The following is a 17630-nucleotide window of genomic DNA, read 5'->3' on the forward strand; positions in this document are numbered from 1 at the left end:
TGCTCTTTATCTCCCTCTCTTCTCCTGGCAACGACCCCCTACCCAGGTTTGGGGGACAAACCAGTGTCTCAGCCCCTTACCCAGCCTCCACCTTCTGCCCTCTGGCCTGAGGGAGGAAGCTGGAGCTGGTGTGGATCTTCCTGCATCCACACTCCCTTCTGGCAGGGCCCAGTTTTCCAGGTAACCCAGGTACAGAATGGAAGGACTCCAGCTGCCCCCGCTGCCCCCAACCAGGAAGGTCCTCAACCCTGTGGACCAGCCTGAGGGTCTGCATCTATGGGGACCTCAAGGGCACAGCATGAGTCCTGCTCTCCCAGGCTGGCGTCCTGTTCAGGGTGAGCACCTGCTCACAGAGACCTCACTGGTGTGAAGCTCTGTGTCAGGCAGGAGCCCAGAGGCCTGCACCTTCAAGGAAGCCCTCCCGAGGTGAGGTGGGGAGATAAGGCAGGCTTTACAGAGGCTATGATGGCTGTCTTATGGGAGGAGGGCAGGTGAGCACTTTCCACTCCTGTCCTAGGTTCCCCCAGGGCAACTCTCAGAGCCATGGCAACAGGGCTCAGGAATTTGTGGGGGTGAGGCTGATAGAGGATCGGAAAGGGGCGAATGACCCAGGCTCTGGCCTCCTGCCCTCTCCCAGGCCTGCAGGACTTTGCAGCCAGGTTCACCCATAGGGACACACGGATGGCCCCCACTTGGGGCTATCCTTGCAGGGCCTCTGCTGGGCTTCTCCCTACCCCTCCCCTGCACCCCCACTGCCAGGCCTGAGGTGGGCCAATGGGAGCTGGCCTGCCCTCTCTCCCCAGGACCCCCAGGTGTGGGTCCCAAAAGGTTGGAGGTCTTTGAACACCTACACGGGAAGGTCGTGCGTGAGTCTCCCTGTTCGCTTCACCTTCTCTTGGTGCCAGAAGAGGTAGAGGGGGCAGGGCTGGTGTGGCTGCTTGCCTCTACACCCCGTGAGACAGATGTGTGTGTTATTCCACCTCTAAGAGATGAGAGTGAGCTGCTGACCGCAGGTCACCCAGGGAGTGACAGGGGACGTCATGTCTGGCTCCAGGTAGGCAGCTGGCATTTACCATGGCTTCACGCCACAGCAGTACAGGGTGGACAAGACAAATTCCTCACCGCCAAGTCGTCTACAGTCTAGTGGAGACACAAAAGCCAACAACAGCATTTCAATTACTGTTGAGTACTCTGGAGGAAGTAAAACGGCTAATTTCCAGGGTGGGAAAGTGCTATTTAGTTGGGAGATCTGAGAAGGTCCCGCAGAGGAGGCATTGACAAGAAAGGGGTGGTGGGCTACGTGAGGAGCTGGCAGAAGGACATTCCTAGGAGCAGGAACAGAGAGTGCAAAGGGCCTGAGACAGAACAAGCTGGGAGGTTTGGACAGAAAGAAGGCTGATATGATTGCAGTAATAACATGCTGTGAGCTGGGTGCTGCTCCAGTGCCTTCCATGGACTCCTTTAATCCTCTCAACCATGGGTTGAGGTGGGTGTTATTAGCCCCATTGCTCACATGTGCAAAGTGAGGCACACAGAGAGGTTAAACAACTTGCCCCCAAGGTGACACAGCTAGTGGAGGAGCCAGTATTCCCCTCCAGAGCCCTTGTTTTGGGAGGGAGAGATGGGCAGCACCAGAGAGCTAGGAAGTTGGGTAAACTGGGGGCAGGAGATATAATTGAGCCCACTGTGGAACTGGAGCCCCCCGAGGGGCAGCACAGAGCCTGGTTATAGCCAAACGCGTACTCCACAGGTATCTCTTCCCTCGCCAGCCCCGGGCAGTGCCTCAGTTCTCTGGCTTAGCCATGGGCTGCCCATAAGGGCACTCAACAGCTAAATCTGTGATAATTTGATTTCCATGTGCTGGCAGGCAGTAGGGATCAAACAGCAACGATCTGCTGTTTGGGGTCTGTCTGCATTGCTGGGGTGCCCTTTGCCCTTCCCCTTTCCCCCTTCCCCAGCCCTAGCCCTTGTTCTTTTTAACAGGAAAAGGGTGGGCTGGGGTCGAAGCAGGTGGTGACAAGTGGCAGGCCTGCAGGTGGGCCCTGTGGGCTGTGTCTGCACCAGCTGGGCTGTTAGGAGGAGCAGGTGTGAGACGGCCCAGCTGGGGGGTGTTGAACTTGGCACTAGGGGGTGGGGATTAACCCAGGCTACTTCACACTTCCCCTATCACCTCCTGCCACCCCCATAAATGTTAATGAACCCTACCCTTCTCCCCCTTCCCAGCTGCCTCTAGTCAAGGGAGAAAGTCAAAGTTTAGGTAAACTGAGGCTAGACCACATAAGGGGGTCTCTGCCTCCTTCCCCCGTTCTTTTGGCACTTGATACTTTTCAGGGAGTGTCCTTCATCTCAGTTGACATTCACAGTGGCAGTTTTGACAGCATCGGTAGTAGCCATTTTCTTCTTATGAATTGGGAGGTTGAGACCAGAGAATTGACGGGACTTGCCACAGGTGCACAGCCTGTGAGGGCCAGGGCCAGGGAATGGGGATAAAATTCAGAATGCAGGCCTAGGACATTCTCCATGCTGCCTCCCCAATTTGTGCTCCCCATGGGCCTTCCCATGGGGGTAAAGGAGCAAACCAGGTCAGAAAGCCAGGGCTGCAGGTGTGGAATGGGAAGGGGCAAGGAGCAGAAGATGGTACACTGGGAAACAGGCTACCCAGCCATGCCCCTGAGCCCTCTGGCACCGGCCCCGTGGCTGACCTCAAGGCCAAGCTTGACTGCTGGCATCTGTCACCATGGAGACCCAGGCTGGGCTTGGGCCTGGCCCGTGACAGCAGGCCCTTCCCCCACTGGTAGGAACCAGGCGCTTGCTCCAGCTCAGAGGCCATGAGCCCAGACAGCGCTAGGTGGAACTCCCCACACCTGCCTCTCATTGCCTTCAGTCCCCCCGCTGACCCCTCCACCCCGGAACCCCAAGCCTGAGCTGTCTCTTCCATGCCCCTCCACTCCTATCTGTGACCCCAGGATCCAGGGCAGGAGGAGGTAGCCTTTACTACCCTACCTGGGAGCTGGGGGCTGGTGGGGATGTGGGCCTGAGGTCAAAGGCTTCCCAAAGAATCAAACCAGAGCCAGCACCAATCACAGCAGAGAGGTAGATTTGGGAAAGTTTCCACAGAAGAGGAAGAGTTTAAATCGGCCCCAAATGGTGGAACGAATGTGGAGAGTGGAAATGATTAGGAGCATCAGCCTGGGCAAAAGCAGAGAGGTTCAGAGAACAGCGAGCACTGGACTGGGAGTCGGCACCTGGTACCTTGTCCCAGCCATGTCACGAACTAGCTGTGAGATCCTCTCTGAGCCTCGTCGGTGAATGGAGAGGTGCACCCGACGGGGAATCTCTAAGATCCCTTCCAGTTTTGACATTCTTTCTGTTTGATTCTAACCCTGGACTCCCGCAATTACAGGGCTGGGGCTAACACCACGTTCCCCAGGCCAGCGAAGGCTCCACTGCCCCTGCCCAGGGGGTCCTGGGGGGGCGGAGTTGGGAGCCAGGTGTTGGGCTGGACGGGATGGGGTGGGAGGGGGTGTCTCTGGAGGGGGGGAGGTGGCAGACAACTTTGTGGATTGATGTAGCTCAGGAAGGTGAGAAGGATGCCTGGAGGTGAGAGTTTCGCCCTTGCACTTATCTCTTTAGGTAAATAAATCCATATCCAGCATTTCCCCTTCTCTTCCCATCCTGGGGGCACTGAGACCTCCAGGGAGCCCAGGGCTGAGATGTGAGCTCCGCTTCCCTAGATGGGGGCTTCCCCCGGAGATGCCCCCTAAGCAGAGTCACCACCATCCACCTTCTGTAGGGAAGGAGCAGGGTGGAGTCCCTAGTCACCAGCTTCCAGGACCACGGCTCTTGCTGGGCCCCGGAGGGCGTGGACATGGTGGGAAGGCTCCAGACACAATCCATGTGGAAGAGAAAGCGCAGGGACTCTGGAACCACGGGCACGCCGTTCACCAGCCGGGTCATTCTGAGCTAATTACCTACCAACGTGCCTCAGTTTCCTTGTCTGCAGGATAGGGTAATAACCGGCCTTACAGAGAGAGTGGGACCAGAAGTCATGTGAAGAAGCTGGTGGGCACTTCATCCTAGGCAACTGCTAGGGGACGCGGGGACAGGAGAGGCCCTGAGAGGCTCTGGGATAGCTGCTGCCCTGGAGGACGGCAAGTGAGGCCCAGAACGTATTACACCTTTTGACGTCTGCTAAGTGCAGTTATCTCCCGTGATCCTGACGCATTACTGTCCAGTCTCAGAGGCAACTGCCGAGACCAGAGAAGAGGGGCTTGGCCGGTGCACCTAGCTCCTCTCTGTCTCCCTCTCAGACCAGCTTTTGAGACCCCATCAGGGTTGTTCCACAGCCCTGAGCTGCGCCTTCCTCCCCACCCCTGGCCCCCAAGCTGTTGCACCCACTATTTGCTGCCAGTCAGGACAGCCTTAACCCCTCCTTCCCAGTGGCCAGAGAGCAGATGGGGGAGCAGGGGGGACAGAGGCAGTGGAAGCAGCTGCTCCTGGCCAAGCCCACCTCCTGCCGCCTGGAGGGAGGCTCCTCCTTTTAAGGCTGCTTCTGGGAATTTCCACCCCCCACCCAGCGAGACCCAGTGACTCCAGGCCCTGACTGATACCTGCAGCTCACCCTTGGGGAGGTGGGGCGCCAAACCTGAGGGCAGGAGAAGCTGGCCCAGAGGGGAGGAGGGGCCCTCCAGCTGGTCTGTGGGGGTCGGGAAGAACTGAGATCCCAGGGGCCAGCCTCCTGATCGAGAAGGCTACAGCAGCTCCATCCTCTGTGCTTGGGTAGCCTAGCAAGAGGCTGGCAGCCCCGCCGCGGCTGTCTGCAGTCTCACTGGCCGGGAAGGTGGACACCTCACACCTCAGTCTCCCAATTACGCCCTCCTCCCCCTCCTCCTCCCCCCTCCCTTCCCTCTCCCCTCCTCCTCCTCCCCTCTCTCTCCCCTTCTCCCCCCTGAAAACCTGTGGCTTGAAGAGACCTTGGCTTCTCTGGGACTCTAACCCTGGGGACTGCCCACATCTGCTCCTGAGTTTGGGGGCAGGGAGGCAACCGCCCCAAGAACTCTCTCCGGGATGGGAGCCACCCGCCTGCTGCCCAACCTCACTCTGTAAGTGTGCTGCCTCTCGGACTAGGGTTTTGTTGCCATTTCCAGCCTCAGGGCAGACCTAATCTTACTGGGACTCCCACAAGGATGGTGGGGTGGGCCACCGGGAGTGTGGGCAGGGGCGGCGCCTGGGTGTGCCTGGGGCTGGCTGCTGGCACCCATACCTGGGTCTGCCTATTCTCCCCACACAGGTGCTTGCAGCTTCTGATTCTCTGCTGTCAAACTCAGGTAGGCGAGGGGCCCCCACTTGCTTTTCCCCATCTCTCCCACCCCACCCAACAGGGATGGTGGGCAGGAGGAGTCTCCTTTTGGTGGAGAGAGGCAGGTTCTGGCCTTGCCCTGGGTCTAGAAGGCTCTGAGGTTTGGGGGGGGGGGCGGTCAGTCTTTGAAGGGGCAGTAGGAGAAGGGGCCGTGGCAGATTTGGGGATTGAGGTTTTTACCTGTCTTCCCTCTGACCACCCTCCCTACTTCCCCTGGGGTCTCTGCTTCTCTCTCCATCCCTCCACACTGGGTTCCCCCCAAGGCTTAGTGCAGGGGGTAGCCCAGGTTTGAGGGACGGAGCCCGGGAGTTGTTGGAAGGGCGGACAGAGGTGATGGCTCAGGTGAGGCTTGTACTTGCAAGTACCTGAAAGGACAGGTTTCCATACAAAACCACTGTGTGTTCCACTCACCGCCCCACTCCCACCAACAGGATGTCCTGAGGGTCGCTGTCCTGGGCGTTTGTGGGGGCAGTCAGAATGCCCAGCCAGGGCAGGGTGATTCCTTCCCTACAGGGCAATGAGGTCAAGCCCAAAGAGGTTCGTTTGGGACAAGGTTCAGGGTTTGCTTCTCCGCCCCAAGTCAGCCTCCCCCATGCACACCTCCCCCAGGCCTCAGCCCCCTGTGCAGGGCTTGGTCCCTTTTTGTGATCCTCCATAAAAGTGCAGCTATTAAAATGCACTGGTCCAGAACCGCTCTGGGGAGAGATCGCCTGGCTTTCCCAGGCTGGAGGCCCGCTTCTCTTCATATCCAGTGAGGACTTTTTTTGAAGGTAAATGCCTTTTCTCTGGGAGAGGGAAAGAGGCTGCCTTTGAAGCAGTGGGGGGGTGGGAGAGAGAGAGACAACCCCCCCTTTTCTTCCCCCTTTTGCTCCAGCCCCCGTTCCAGGCCTTTTGCTTCACACATACAGGGAGAGCAAGAAGAAAGCCCCCAGCCTGGCCAGGAGGGGGCTGGGGGTGGGCCCAACCTGTTCTGGAAGGGGAATTAGCACAATGGTGCTGCTGGCCAGGGCGTTTATGGCCTGGCTGAGGCCCCATTCAGGACTTGGGGAAGGTGGCAAAGCTGTCCTTTCCCCTTGAAGTGCCCCCTCGCCCCCTTGGAGGGGGGGCCAGCAGGCCGGACCACAGCCATGCTTGAGGGGCCGTCTGACAAGCAGCTGTCTGCGGCAGTGGAAGGGGAGGTCCCCCTGCAGCGGTAACATGAAAGGGACAGGCAAGGTCCCGTGGGGAGAGCGACTTGTGGGCTGTGGGCTGTGGGGGCGTGGGGCTGCTTTTGTGCAGGGCTCGAGGGGGGACAGCGAGGAGGGGCTTCGGGGAGCCGTCTCTGCTCTGACCTGGAACAGACAGCCAGAGGAGGCTGCCGGCCAGGAGGGGCGGAGGGCCTGAACCTGGGCCAGGAGGCTCTGGGCTAGGGACAGGCCAGACCCCACCCCCTGGCAGGGAGGCAGGTCCCCCACCCCACATACTGGCCTCAGGTTTTTCCAGGGTGGGGTGTAGGGTGGTCATTGCTGCTCTGAGTCCCACAGACCCTACTCTCGTAGGCTGGGAGTAAGGCCTGGCAACACTCCTGGCCTGTGGATGAGCTCGAGTTGGAAATGAGCAGTGACACACAGGAAGGGTTAATGCCGAGCAGGTTACATTGGAAGCCTGGAGCCGCTCCCTCACCTCCCCCTTCCTCGGAGGTGACACTTCCCACCCTCCCTCCAGGAGAGAGTGGCCCCTAACAGATGCTGCTCTGGGTCTAGCGCTGTTCCAGATGGTTGCGATTGCGCCTGGGATATAAAGGTGGGCTTAGGGATTTGGGGCAGGGAAAAGCTGTCCCAGCACAGGCCAGCAGGATCCAGGTAGATAGAGAAACGTTTAGTGCTAGAACTGAGGCTGTCACCAGCAGCTGGGAAATGTCATCCCTGTTTGCACCTTGCTAGAGAGAGAGGGCAGGAAGTGGTCTGTTTCTCTCCCACTCAGTGTTGTGGACGGTAAGGAGAGGCCTGGCCTGGAGCAGGTACTTGTCCTGGCTTTGTGTGGTACATGGGTAGAAACGGCCCTCTCCACTCCGGGGGAAGCAGGCGGCAGTGGCATCGCCCCTGCCTGGCCACGAGCCTCTGTTGCACTTTGGCACAGGCAGGTGGCCTTGTGGGAGCAGCCAGCGGGCCACCACTGATAGCGCCTCTCGCTGCTGCCTCCGCCTCCCTCCACTAAGGAGGAGCGTCCCCCCTGGAGGGGGGAGGGACACCAGATGGGGGGCTGGCTTCTCTGAGAGCCCTGAGCACCCAGGGGGAGAGGCATGGGAGAGGGGCATAAGCTCAGGATTCCACGGTGAACGCTGTGAAGTAATGCTGACGGGGCCCTGCAGGAGCCTAAAGAGAAGGGTCTTAGGGCCCCCATAATGCTCTCCAGTGACCCTAACAGACCAGCTCCTGTGTGTGCATGTGTGTGGGTAGCACATGTGCTGGGGGTGGGGTCTTTCAAGGCCAGTGGGGAGAATTGAGGAGAAATCTGGCTGTCCTGGCCAGTGGAGCCAAGACCATGGAGTCGTGCGGGGCCGACAAGCCCTGGTCCTAGAGGCAGGACAGGGCTTCCGTCTCTAATTAGCTGTGTCACCCTGTGCACCTCCTGCATTGGATACCATAACGTTGAAGGCCCTTTCCAGCTCCCAAGGTCATGATTCCAGGCCTGTGCTGTGTCACCAAGTGTCCCCCAAGCCCAGGCAGCAACCAGTCCTCTGCTTCAGGGTAGACAGGGAGCCAAGAGGTCATGACTGGCTCCTCACTGGCCTAGGAAGGTCATGGCCATATGCCTCCTGCACTGTGCACCTCTACTTCACAAGACAAATGGCCTGCCCCCACCACACTCACCTCCGCCCCCCTCCCCTGGATGGACTGGCGGTGGTGTCACCCAAACAAATTGACACTATTTTTCCCTTGGTAACCGCAAAGGGGGAGAGTCACCCGTCTCCTAATTTTAACCAGTACGTGAGGGACCAGGGTGCCATGACCGACCAGCTGAGCAGGCGGCAGATCCGTGAGTACCAGCTCTACAGCCGGACCAGTGGCAAACACGTGCAGGTCACCGGGCGTCGCATCTCCGCCACTGCTGAGGATGGCAACAAGTTTGGTGAGACCCAGCCCTCACCAGAGGCTACTCACACCCCTGGCTGCCTCACCTGGTCCATCCTCAGATCCTGTGTCAGGGTGGAGGCTGCAGTGGGTGAGCAGGGAGAAGCCTCTAGAAAGAGGACCCCCGAGGGCCTCCCAATGCCCCCCACCCGAGTTCAGAGGTCAGGCGGGTTGGGGGCCCTCTGCCACACTCCTGGGCTGGCAGCCCCGACAGACGGAGGTCTTTCTCCGCTCGCCCACAGCCAAGCTCATCGTGGAGACGGACACGTTTGGAAGCCGGGTGCGCATCAAGGGCGCCGAGAGCGAGAAGTACATCTGCATGAACAAGAGGGGCAAGCTCATCGGGAAGGTGAGGTCCAAAAGACATGGCGGTAGATGAAAGAGTCCGTCTCACTGGCGTGGGGCACACAGGGCCCCATCAGCATCCCACTCCCCTCCACTGGGCCCGGCCGGCACTCTGACTTCTTCTTCTCTGCCCCCACCACTCGGCCACTCTCTGGTTTCTCCATTTAAAGGAGTCCCTGAGGGTCTAGAAGCCCTCTGAGGACACTGGCTGATCCATAGGATCCTTGGCTCTGAGTTATAGGATACTTCCCCAGCATCAATGAGTAAGAATTTTAGCACCAACATCATGTTGAAGCCCCTGTGTTGAGGGCTAAGGGCTGACCAGGATTGAGAGTTGAGCATTCACACAAGGCCCGAGGCTCCCCCAGGTCAGTGGGGTCCACAGGATCCAACTAGCAAGATGCACACCAACTGCCTACTAGTATAAGCACCTACTAGTATCACCGCCTGCTAGTGTAACCACCTGCCAGTATAACTGCCTGCTAATGTAGCAGCCTACTAGAGCAACCACTCTGCAATGGGGGTCCAGTGCTCTTGCGTGGGGAGATTTCCATTTCCTTAGCCACTGGCCAAGTCTGGCTTCAGATTCTGGCTGTTCTCACCAAATATTTGCTGATCTCTGTCAAGTATCAGGCTCCTCATCTGTAAAAATGGGCATAGTGTCAAGGTCAGCTATAGAGCAAATGGGTGGCTGTGTGGCTCCTGACATAATCGGTGTTCTGTAAACGTCTGCCCCATCTTTTCATCAGAGACTGTTGCCTCCCTCCCCTCCACCCAGCAACACCATTCACCCAGACCAGGAGCCTTCTCTGTCCCACCGGCTGCTGCGTATGCACCAAACTGCATAATTACCTCGGTCTTAATGCCACATCTCAGGAAACTGAGGCTCAGCATGGCTAAATATCTTGTTCAAAGTGTAAAACTTTCAAACGACAAGCCTATATTTAAGTTCAGATTTGACCCCAAGCAAATCTTGTTCCTTTTTCCCACCTCTGCCTTTCCAACAAGGGCTCCCATCTCACCAGGCAGGAATCCCTGGGCTCACAGTCCCTGTCGCTTCCTCCTCAGTCCTATAAAATAGGCCCAAAAGGCAGATAACCAAACATGGTGGGTGGAAAACTCCCTTCCCTCCTTCCTTCCCTCCCAGCCCAGTGGGAAGAGCAAAGACTGCGTGTTCACTGAGATTGTGCTGGAGAACAACTACACGGCCTTCCAGAATGCCCGGCACGAGGGCTGGTTCATGGCCTTCACGCGGCAGGGTCGGCCGCGCCAGGCCTCCCGCAGCCGCCAGAACCAGCGAGAGGCCCACTTCATCAAGCGTCTCTACCAGGGCCAGCTGCCCTTTCCCAACCACGCAGAGAGGCAGAAGCAGTTCGAGTTTGTGGGCTCAGCCCCCACCCGCCGGACCAAGCGCACTCGGAGGCCACAGCCCGTGACATAGTCGGGGACGCCCCGGGGGCAGCGCCCCTCACCAGCCTTCCCGTCCCCTCCTCTTCCTAATCCAAAGACTTTGGGGTGGAGGGAGGGGAGCCAGAGCCCCCAGCTGGAGGGGGCAGGACTTCCGCAAACCAGAGCTGGCGCCTGGGGTGGGAGTAGGCCCCCTTGGGGCAGGCAGACCCAGGAGGGAACCGTAGGTGCCCTGAGCAGGTGGGCAGGTCCGCAGATGCCAGGCCTCCCAGACACTCTCTGGGGACGGCTCTGCTCAAATTCTCCCCCTGTCGCCCTCAGTCAGCCCGGCCTCCAGATTCCTCCCGGCCAGACTGTAGGAAGGGGCTCTCGTTTTTTGTTTCAGGAAAAAAGGAGGGAGAAAAAAAGAGGGTTGGCCATTCTTCACCTTCCACTACCCAGGCCTGCACCCCACCCCCAACTCCCAGCTCCAGAATAAAACCGTTTTCCTGCAAACGGGTTATCTGAAGGGGGTGGAGGGTCCAACCACGAAGCACCCTGGAAACAGGCTCGCTCCTCCGCGAGGCCGAGGGGCCGGGGGTGGGCAGCCTCGGCCCAGGGCTCGTTCCCCGGGGCCGGCCCGTCCCGAGGGGACGGGGGACGCGAGGCCCCGGGAGGCCCAGGCCCCTCCCTCGGCGGCTCCGGTTTCTCGGCGTCCCGCGCTACCTGTTGGGCCGAGGACACCCGAAGCCCCGGGGCCGGGCGGACCCCGGGCCTCGGGGCGGGAGCAGGAGCGCTCTGTTCCGGTGAGCAGGGTCGGGGCGGGGAGGGCTCGGACGAGCGGAAGGGGGCGTGCGGGCGGGCGCTGTCCTCCGCTGCCCGGGGCACGTCCGTGAGAGGCGGCGGCTGCCCGCGAGGGCGCGCCCTACTCCCACCCCGCCCGGCGTCTCCGGGGGCCTGTGCCTTCCGCCTCCAGGTGTGCATCTGCGGGGTGGAACTAAGGCCATAAAAGCCGCCTCGTTCCTTCTCTGCGCTGGCTCTGAATCTGGGCAAGGGGGAGGCCCTTCCTAGCAGGCCCCCCCAGTCTCGTCAGGGGAAACACCTTCACCGAGCCCTCAGCCCTTCCTTCTGTGGATGGACCCCCAGCCTCAGTTTCCCCTCCCTCTTCTTTCTGAGAATATCTTGGGAAAGGGGATTATGGAGACAGAAGAAAAAGGATGAAAGACATCCCTCTCCCCACTTCTCCCAAGAATGGCCTAAAAATAAGTTAAGAATGGGAAGCTGTGGGGGCCCCAGTCAGTCACAGTGGGAGGTGAGTGAAGCAGGAGTCCAGATGGAGAGGGGTTAAGGAGGTCACTCACCTCTCCCTTGGTGAGGACTGGAGTCCAGTCTGACACCCCCAACTCCAGGCAGTTTTGGGGGCAGCTGCCAGGAGGGAGGTCCCCTAGGCCCCAGGACATTCTCCCTCCAGCTTGTCATAATTGCTTTCCACTAGGTTGCTTTTTTCTCTCCCCTCCAATCACAAAGAGCCTTAATCCTAGTGAAGACTGCGGGAAACATGGTGGGGGTCGTGTTCTGGGGGGTGTGTAGGGAGGGTGGTCTGGAGCCACAGCTGATAACTGGTGAGTTCAATGGGATTTTAAACACAGGGGCAACGCCCAGCAATTACCTGAGAACAAAGCGTTGGGGCCCCCAGGTGTGGAGGACTGGACTTGGGGGGCTGGGGAAGGGGCTGGGAAGGAGGTGTGTTGGGGAGGGGAAGCTCTTACAATCCCTCTGATTTCCGCAAGAATTTGAGACATTCTTTAAAACTCTAGACTGCCTCCCCCGAGCTGGGCTTTCAGCCCACCCCCACCCCTCCCTGGCTCGGGTTAGAGATGGCTTCAAAGGTGGACTGGGCCCTTTGTCTAGCCTCCGCTTTCTTCTCTGCCTTTCTCCCGCCCCTCCCTCCCTCTCTATGACCTCCCCAGCACAGACAGGCCTCTGGGGGCCAGCTCCAGAAAGCCCTCACTGTTTCCTTTCTTGCTTTTTGAGGTGAGACCTGGCAGGGAGGGACAGAGAATGGGGAAGGGTGAGGGAGGAGGGCAGCTCTGGAGGCCCATGCCATCTCGGAGAGTGTACTTGCCCCACTCAAGCCTCAAGCCTGGCGGGTCTGATGCCTGCTGTGGCCTTGGTCCCTGGCTTTGCTCTCTGAATCTTCTCACCACACTTTTTAGGGCCTCTGCAGAGTCTAGGCCCCATACCCAGGGTGCCTCTTCATACTCTGGGGATGTCTGTTCGGCTCATTCCCTCAGGACTGGTGGTGATTTCAAAGATGCTAAAAGGAAGAAGCCAAAGGAATGGATCTCTAATAATGGGACCTCAGAGGGATTCAAAGTATACGTGTATGTGGTGGGAAGAAGGCTTCCCCGTTGACCTCAGAGCACCCCAACCCTACTGCTTCTGTGTGCCCTAACACTCTCAGCACGTGTGCGGATGGGGGTGGTTGCAGTGTGGGAAGACCAGGGCCCCATGAATGCAGCCATTTCAGGGAGGATGTGACAAGGTGGAGGGAGGCAGCAGCAGCATGCCTCAACTCCTGTGCCTTTTTAGGGTTACCAAGAACTCTAGCTAACAATAGCCTGCATATTGATCTCCCCTTCTCTGTCCTGTTCTCCAAACACCCGGATGAGGTGGAAGGGAGCCAAAGCAGGAAATCAGAGGGAGAAACCCACCCACTTTTTAGTCCTCACAAGCTGGCCTGTATCTGTTTCACTCTTCAACCCTGTCCCTCAGACTCCAATGGCCAGTGACCTCCCAGTCACCAAGCCTTGCCTCAGACCTTTTGTCCTCAGCCTCACAGCCCTAGACACCTCAGAGGACCACTCCTTTCTGAAACTCTTCCCTCCCTCAGCCTGCCGTGCGCTGTCCTTTCTTTGTTCTCTAGCCTCTTGGACTCTTCTCTTTCCAGGTTCCTCTTCATAGAAATGTTCCCTAAGATTTCTGCCTTTCTCTTCTCTCCTCATTCTTCATGCTGTCTCTCTGAGCAACCCTCCGTCTCAACCATTACCCCCTTGCACACGACAGGGGATCTATCTTGCTCACTGGGATGTCTCCATTCCTGCAGTAGCTTTCCAAAGGGCCTCTTTGCCTCCTGACAGCGCCCCCCCAACCAGGACATCAAAACATTTGCTCAGCTTACCTGACCCTACCTAAACCAGAGCTCTGCCCGTATCACGTGATCTCGAGCAAACTCCTCAGCATGGATTTCCAGACTCCTGTACCATCCTGCCCAGGCCCCCTCCCAGCCCGATCCCTGCAACTCCCCTTCAAGAACGCTGGCAAGACAGCAGCCCTGGCCATCCAACAAGCACGCCACACCGGTCTTTGTTCCTGCGGCTCCCACTGCCTAGCAAGCCCTTGTCCAGAATGCCCGCACGTCCGGACCACAACCATCCACTCTGCTCCGCAGACTACCCCCAGTCCCGGGGTGAATGCCACTCCCCCCACCCCATCCCGGGGTGAGTGGTCCCTAGCCATTGACTTGCCCCTGTCCTATGGCACATATCACAGCCTGTCCAGACTGTGCTTATGTACGCTTGTGTCAGGGTTCTGCTGGATAGCAAGTACCTCAGACGTAGAAATAGTCCGTCTTTGCCTCCTCCATAGTACCCAGCACAGCACATTACACAGAGTATTTATCGAAGGAATAAACCAACTGAAGGCACAGAAAGAAGTCATTGGCCCAGCACCCTGCAGCTCCTCAAGGTAGAGACAGGATGAGAAGCCAGAACCCTGCCTCCACACTCCATCCTTCAGTGGATATGGGCAGGGAGGGGTCCTAAGCAGTTAATCCAAATATTTATTTCTTACCTACAACATACAAGCACTGTGCTAGCCCTTCAGTTAGTAAAAGAGATGGTCAAGATATTGTGCCATCCCCTGTCAAGCTCTCAAGACACTTGAAGTTTAATTGGGCAGATAAACACATAAGAAGGCAGCTAGCTGTCTTGTGGGACTTTTGGAAATCTCTCTCCTACACCTAAGACAGCAAAGCAGCATTTGGTACATCCCAAAAAAGTGAAAGAGGAGATAAGAGGTATTGCAAATAAGGACACTGATGTGTACAGAGCTCCCGAGATGTGCCAAGAGCACACAGGGCATGTCACACGTAATGCCTTATTTAGGCGAGCACATGTGGGCGAGCTCAGACTTAGAGATGTTAACTCACCACAGTCACAGCTAGTGAGAATGATGGTCTAGATTCTCGCCTGTCTTCAGTGCCTCGAGTGGGACGTTTTCCACTCCCCGGCCAGGCATAGTGGGTTCTGGAGTAGGAGAGTGCACGGGGCGGGGGGGGGGGCGGAGGTGGGCGGGGAGGCACTGGGAAGGGCTGGGGTTTGCACGATCTTTAAGAATGAGCAGGATTTCAGTCAGCAGAGAGGACATGCAAGGAAAAAATATTGAGAGTGAAAACATCATGAGAAGAAAGGCTTCAGAGCAGGCAGGAAAACATGAGGTGTGTTCAGTGCAGGGTGAGCTGTAGATCGGTTTGGATAGAACTGAAAGTTTTTGTAGAGAAGTGGCAGGAAATGATTGGGTCACAGTATGGAGAGTTTGGTCTTTATGCTATGGCAGGGAGGAGACAGTGAGGGGCCTTGAGAAGAGGAGTGACCAGATGCAATCATGGGGTCAGTGTTTGGGGGAGAGGCTGGTCTGGTGGCACATGCTGGGGACTGAGGCTCTGGGCTCTGGGAGACAAAGGGTCCAGGGCTTGGAGGTAGGAGGGCGTGGCTTCCAAACTGGTGAGAAAGGGTCACTTCTAGGCTCTCATCCTTGCTTTGGTTCCTCTGGCCCAGTTCTTCGTCACCTTTCCCTTCTCCTTAGGTGCCCAGCTGTCCGAGTCAGCCTCTCCAGGAGTTAATGTTTAGACAGCATAGGGGGAGCGTCCCTGGTGCTCCCCATCCCCGGCAGGTCTGTGCATGGGCTGGGGCAAGGGGCACTGGAGCGAGACGGAGAGAGAGGACAGGGAAGCCTATTGCACAGGCCCTGGGGAGGGAGTGGGTGGCAGGGCCGGTGTCCAGTCAGGACATCTGGCGCCAGTGACTTTGCTGGGGAAAGGAGCCAAGAACTAGTTGTCTGGGGCCTGGGACCACCTGTCTGAGAGGGGCAGGAGCCCCAGCCCCCTGTTGTGGACGCAAGTGGCCATCCTCAAGGCCTCAAGGCACTCTTGAGCCTGAAAGTATGCTCCTCCTCTCAGCAGCCTGCTGAGCCTGGGCTAACAGGCACCTGGTGTTCAGGTGAAGGGGGCAGATTTTGCCTCTCCTCTCATCCCAGCCTGATGGGGAGGCAGGCACGCAATGTGGGAAGACCGTCCAGCTGGCCTTGAGGAGACTGAGACCTTCCCAGGAGGAGGGGACTGGAGGCAGAGCAAGTCTCTCTGTAGGACGAGGCCAGAAGTGAGGTGGAGGCAGAGCATGGCAGGGAGAGAATGGTCTCCTGGCCCGGCTGTGCCCTCGGCCCACCCCACCAACACACACACACCCAGATCCCCAAGGAATGACCTTGGCGGCTACCACGCCTCAGGTCGACAGAGGGAGCCCTCACTCTACAGTCCCCGTGGTTCAGGGCTGGCTGGTGGCAGACTATTCCTGCCCAAGGTGGCTCGCCCGTCCCGCCGAGGAGGGACATTCCTATGGAGTGGGGGGCAGTGGGAATGGGCCCTGCGGGATTGGGAGAGTGCCGTCCCAGGCTCTGACTTTCCCCTAGGTCCAGGGGAACCAGAGGGTTTGGGACTAGCAGGAGGTGCTCAGAGATAGCAGAGATGAGGTGGGGCAGGCTTCTGGGCCAGAGGCGGCAGGCCCACCCAGCCCTGCCCAGGGCCTCTCCTTCCTGTCTGCCTAAAGCCACCCTCCGACCCTTCAACATAGGCCGTCCCTCCCTTGTTTCTGTCACTCTTCCCCAGCTCCACGCTGAGCTTCCTGGAATGGGGGATGCTGCCCAGTGCTGCCCTCCTCTCCCAGGCTGGCCTGCTATCTGGCCCTGAGTTAGGGTTCTCCTGAGGCCACCCCAGGAGCCAATCCCAGAGCCTTATGGAAGTGGGGAGGGGAGACTTGGTGGGGCTCAGTGGGAGGCCTGGCTTCTGAGGCTGCTCCACCCCCACCCCAGCACTGAGGCCCACCTGAGGCCCCCTCCCTGATCACCGAAGAAGAGGCTGTAGGAGCCACAGCTGCCTCCTCCCCCTCCCTGCTGCTGCCGCCGCCGCCACCACCGCGGCTGAGCCTGAGCCCGCAGGTTGTCTTGGCAACGGGAGGCGGAGAGGAGATGCGCTGAGGGATGGAGGTGTATGTCACCAAGGAAGCTGCCGTGCTCCTGCCCCACGCCCCAGGCCCTTGAAGGTACCGAGAACCCTCCCCTCCCCCTGCCCTTTCCCCTTGGCTCCCTGACTCTATCCAGCATTTTCGTTTCCTTGAGGAGAATGCTCCCCTCCTCCAGGCCCAGCGACTCCGGTCCATTCCTCATGAGCCACCTCATGCCAGGGCCCTCTCCACTGCTGTCCTTCCCGGCAATGGCTCATTCCAGCCCTACCTCTGGGGACCCCTGCCCTGGAAGACAGATCTCCTGGGGTGGGTTCTAGTGGGGGCGAGTGAGAGCCGGGGAAGAACCAAGGTAATGGGAAAAATCAGGCTCCTAAAGGGCCGAGGGTAAAAGTGGCTTGGTCTCCTAGAGGGCTGGGGGGAGGAGTGCAGGACTGAATGGGGCCAGGGCAACAAGGGTGGGGCTGAAGGGACAGAAAGCTGAGGCCGCCTGGTTGTCCAGGAAGGCCTGGATCCCCTCCTCCAAGGCTGCAACCCCCACCCCCACCCCCTGCATCAAAGGTATACCCACTCCTGTACCGTCTCCTGGCAGTTTTTTCACGGTTAAATGGATCCTGTGTTTCTTCCCCAACGTTTTCCACAGGGCCCTTTCCCCTACCCTACACATGGCAGCTAAGCCTGAATTCTTTCCACTCTTCCTCAGCACTCAGCTCTCTGCCTCCTTCATTTCTCCTTTCTTTCTGGAGCCCACCCGTCAGGATTCATTCTTCTCTGTCTTCCACTAACCCAGACACATTCCTCCCTTCCCATCCCTACCTGTCCCCTTCTGTCCTCCTCTCTTTGAGAAAGAGATCCTGGAGCACACTCTCACCTGTCCCCCTCAAGACCCACCCCCTGTGATTTTCCATTTAGATACCTTAGCACCCCCGCCCCAGATTCTGGATTTCCCCAACCACAGCTGATACCATCAGCTGACCGGCTGTGGCCAGCGGTTACCGGGGCAACAGCAAGTGCTGCCAAGGTAGGCAGGTCTGCTGGGAGGTGGAGAAGGGGCGGGAGCCAGGGCCAAGGTCAACTGGCTGGGCTCCCTCCCCGCCCCCGGGTCACAAATGAACGGGCTCTACTCTGAGC

The 17630-nt window shown here is 58.6% G+C and overlaps 1 protein-coding gene across 2 annotated transcripts; it reads left to right on the forward strand.

The window, feature by feature from the left end:
• Positions 1 to 4671: 4671 nt before the first annotated feature.
• On the forward strand, positions 4672 to 10719 carry FGF17 (fibroblast growth factor 17). Of its 2 annotated transcripts, none has more exons than XM_004442317.2 (5): positions 4672 to 5102; positions 5291 to 5327; positions 8293 to 8470; positions 8715 to 8821; positions 9965 to 10719. In XM_004442317.2, exons 1-5 carry the CDS (start codon positions 5068 to 5070, stop codon positions 10256 to 10258), a joined length of 651 nt encoding a protein of 216 aa, XP_004442374.1. In that variant the 5' UTR covers positions 4672 to 5067; the 3' UTR covers positions 10259 to 10719. The 2 variants fall into 2 exon arrangements, with proteins under 2 accessions (XP_004442374.1, XP_004442375.1); XM_004442318.2 differs by having other exon boundaries at positions 4673 to 5102; positions 8326 to 8470.
• The last annotated feature ends 6911 nt before the right edge of the window (positions 10720 to 17630 follow it).

Source organism: Ceratotherium simum, chromosome 12 (genome assembly GCF_057802395.1).
Source record: "Ceratotherium simum simum isolate JZ-2026a chromosome 12, ASM5780239v1, whole genome shotgun sequence".
Lineage (NCBI taxonomy): Eukaryota > Metazoa > Chordata > Mammalia > Perissodactyla > Rhinocerotidae > Ceratotherium > Ceratotherium simum.

Bases quoted from the DNA above. Each gene is read 5' to 3' on its own strand.
- FGF17 (XM_004442317.2), top strand. From the start codon at position 5,068: ATGGGAGCCACCCGCCTGCTGCCCAACCTCACTCT. The intron at 5,103-5,290 runs GTAAGTGTGCTG...CTCCCCACACAG, and splicing joins CTGCTGCCCAACCTCACTCT to GTGCTTGCAGCTTCTGATTC. The intron at 5,328-8,292 runs GTAGGCGAGGGG...GTAACCGCAAAG, and splicing joins TTCTCTGCTGTCAAACTCAG to GGGGAGAGTCACCCGTCTCC.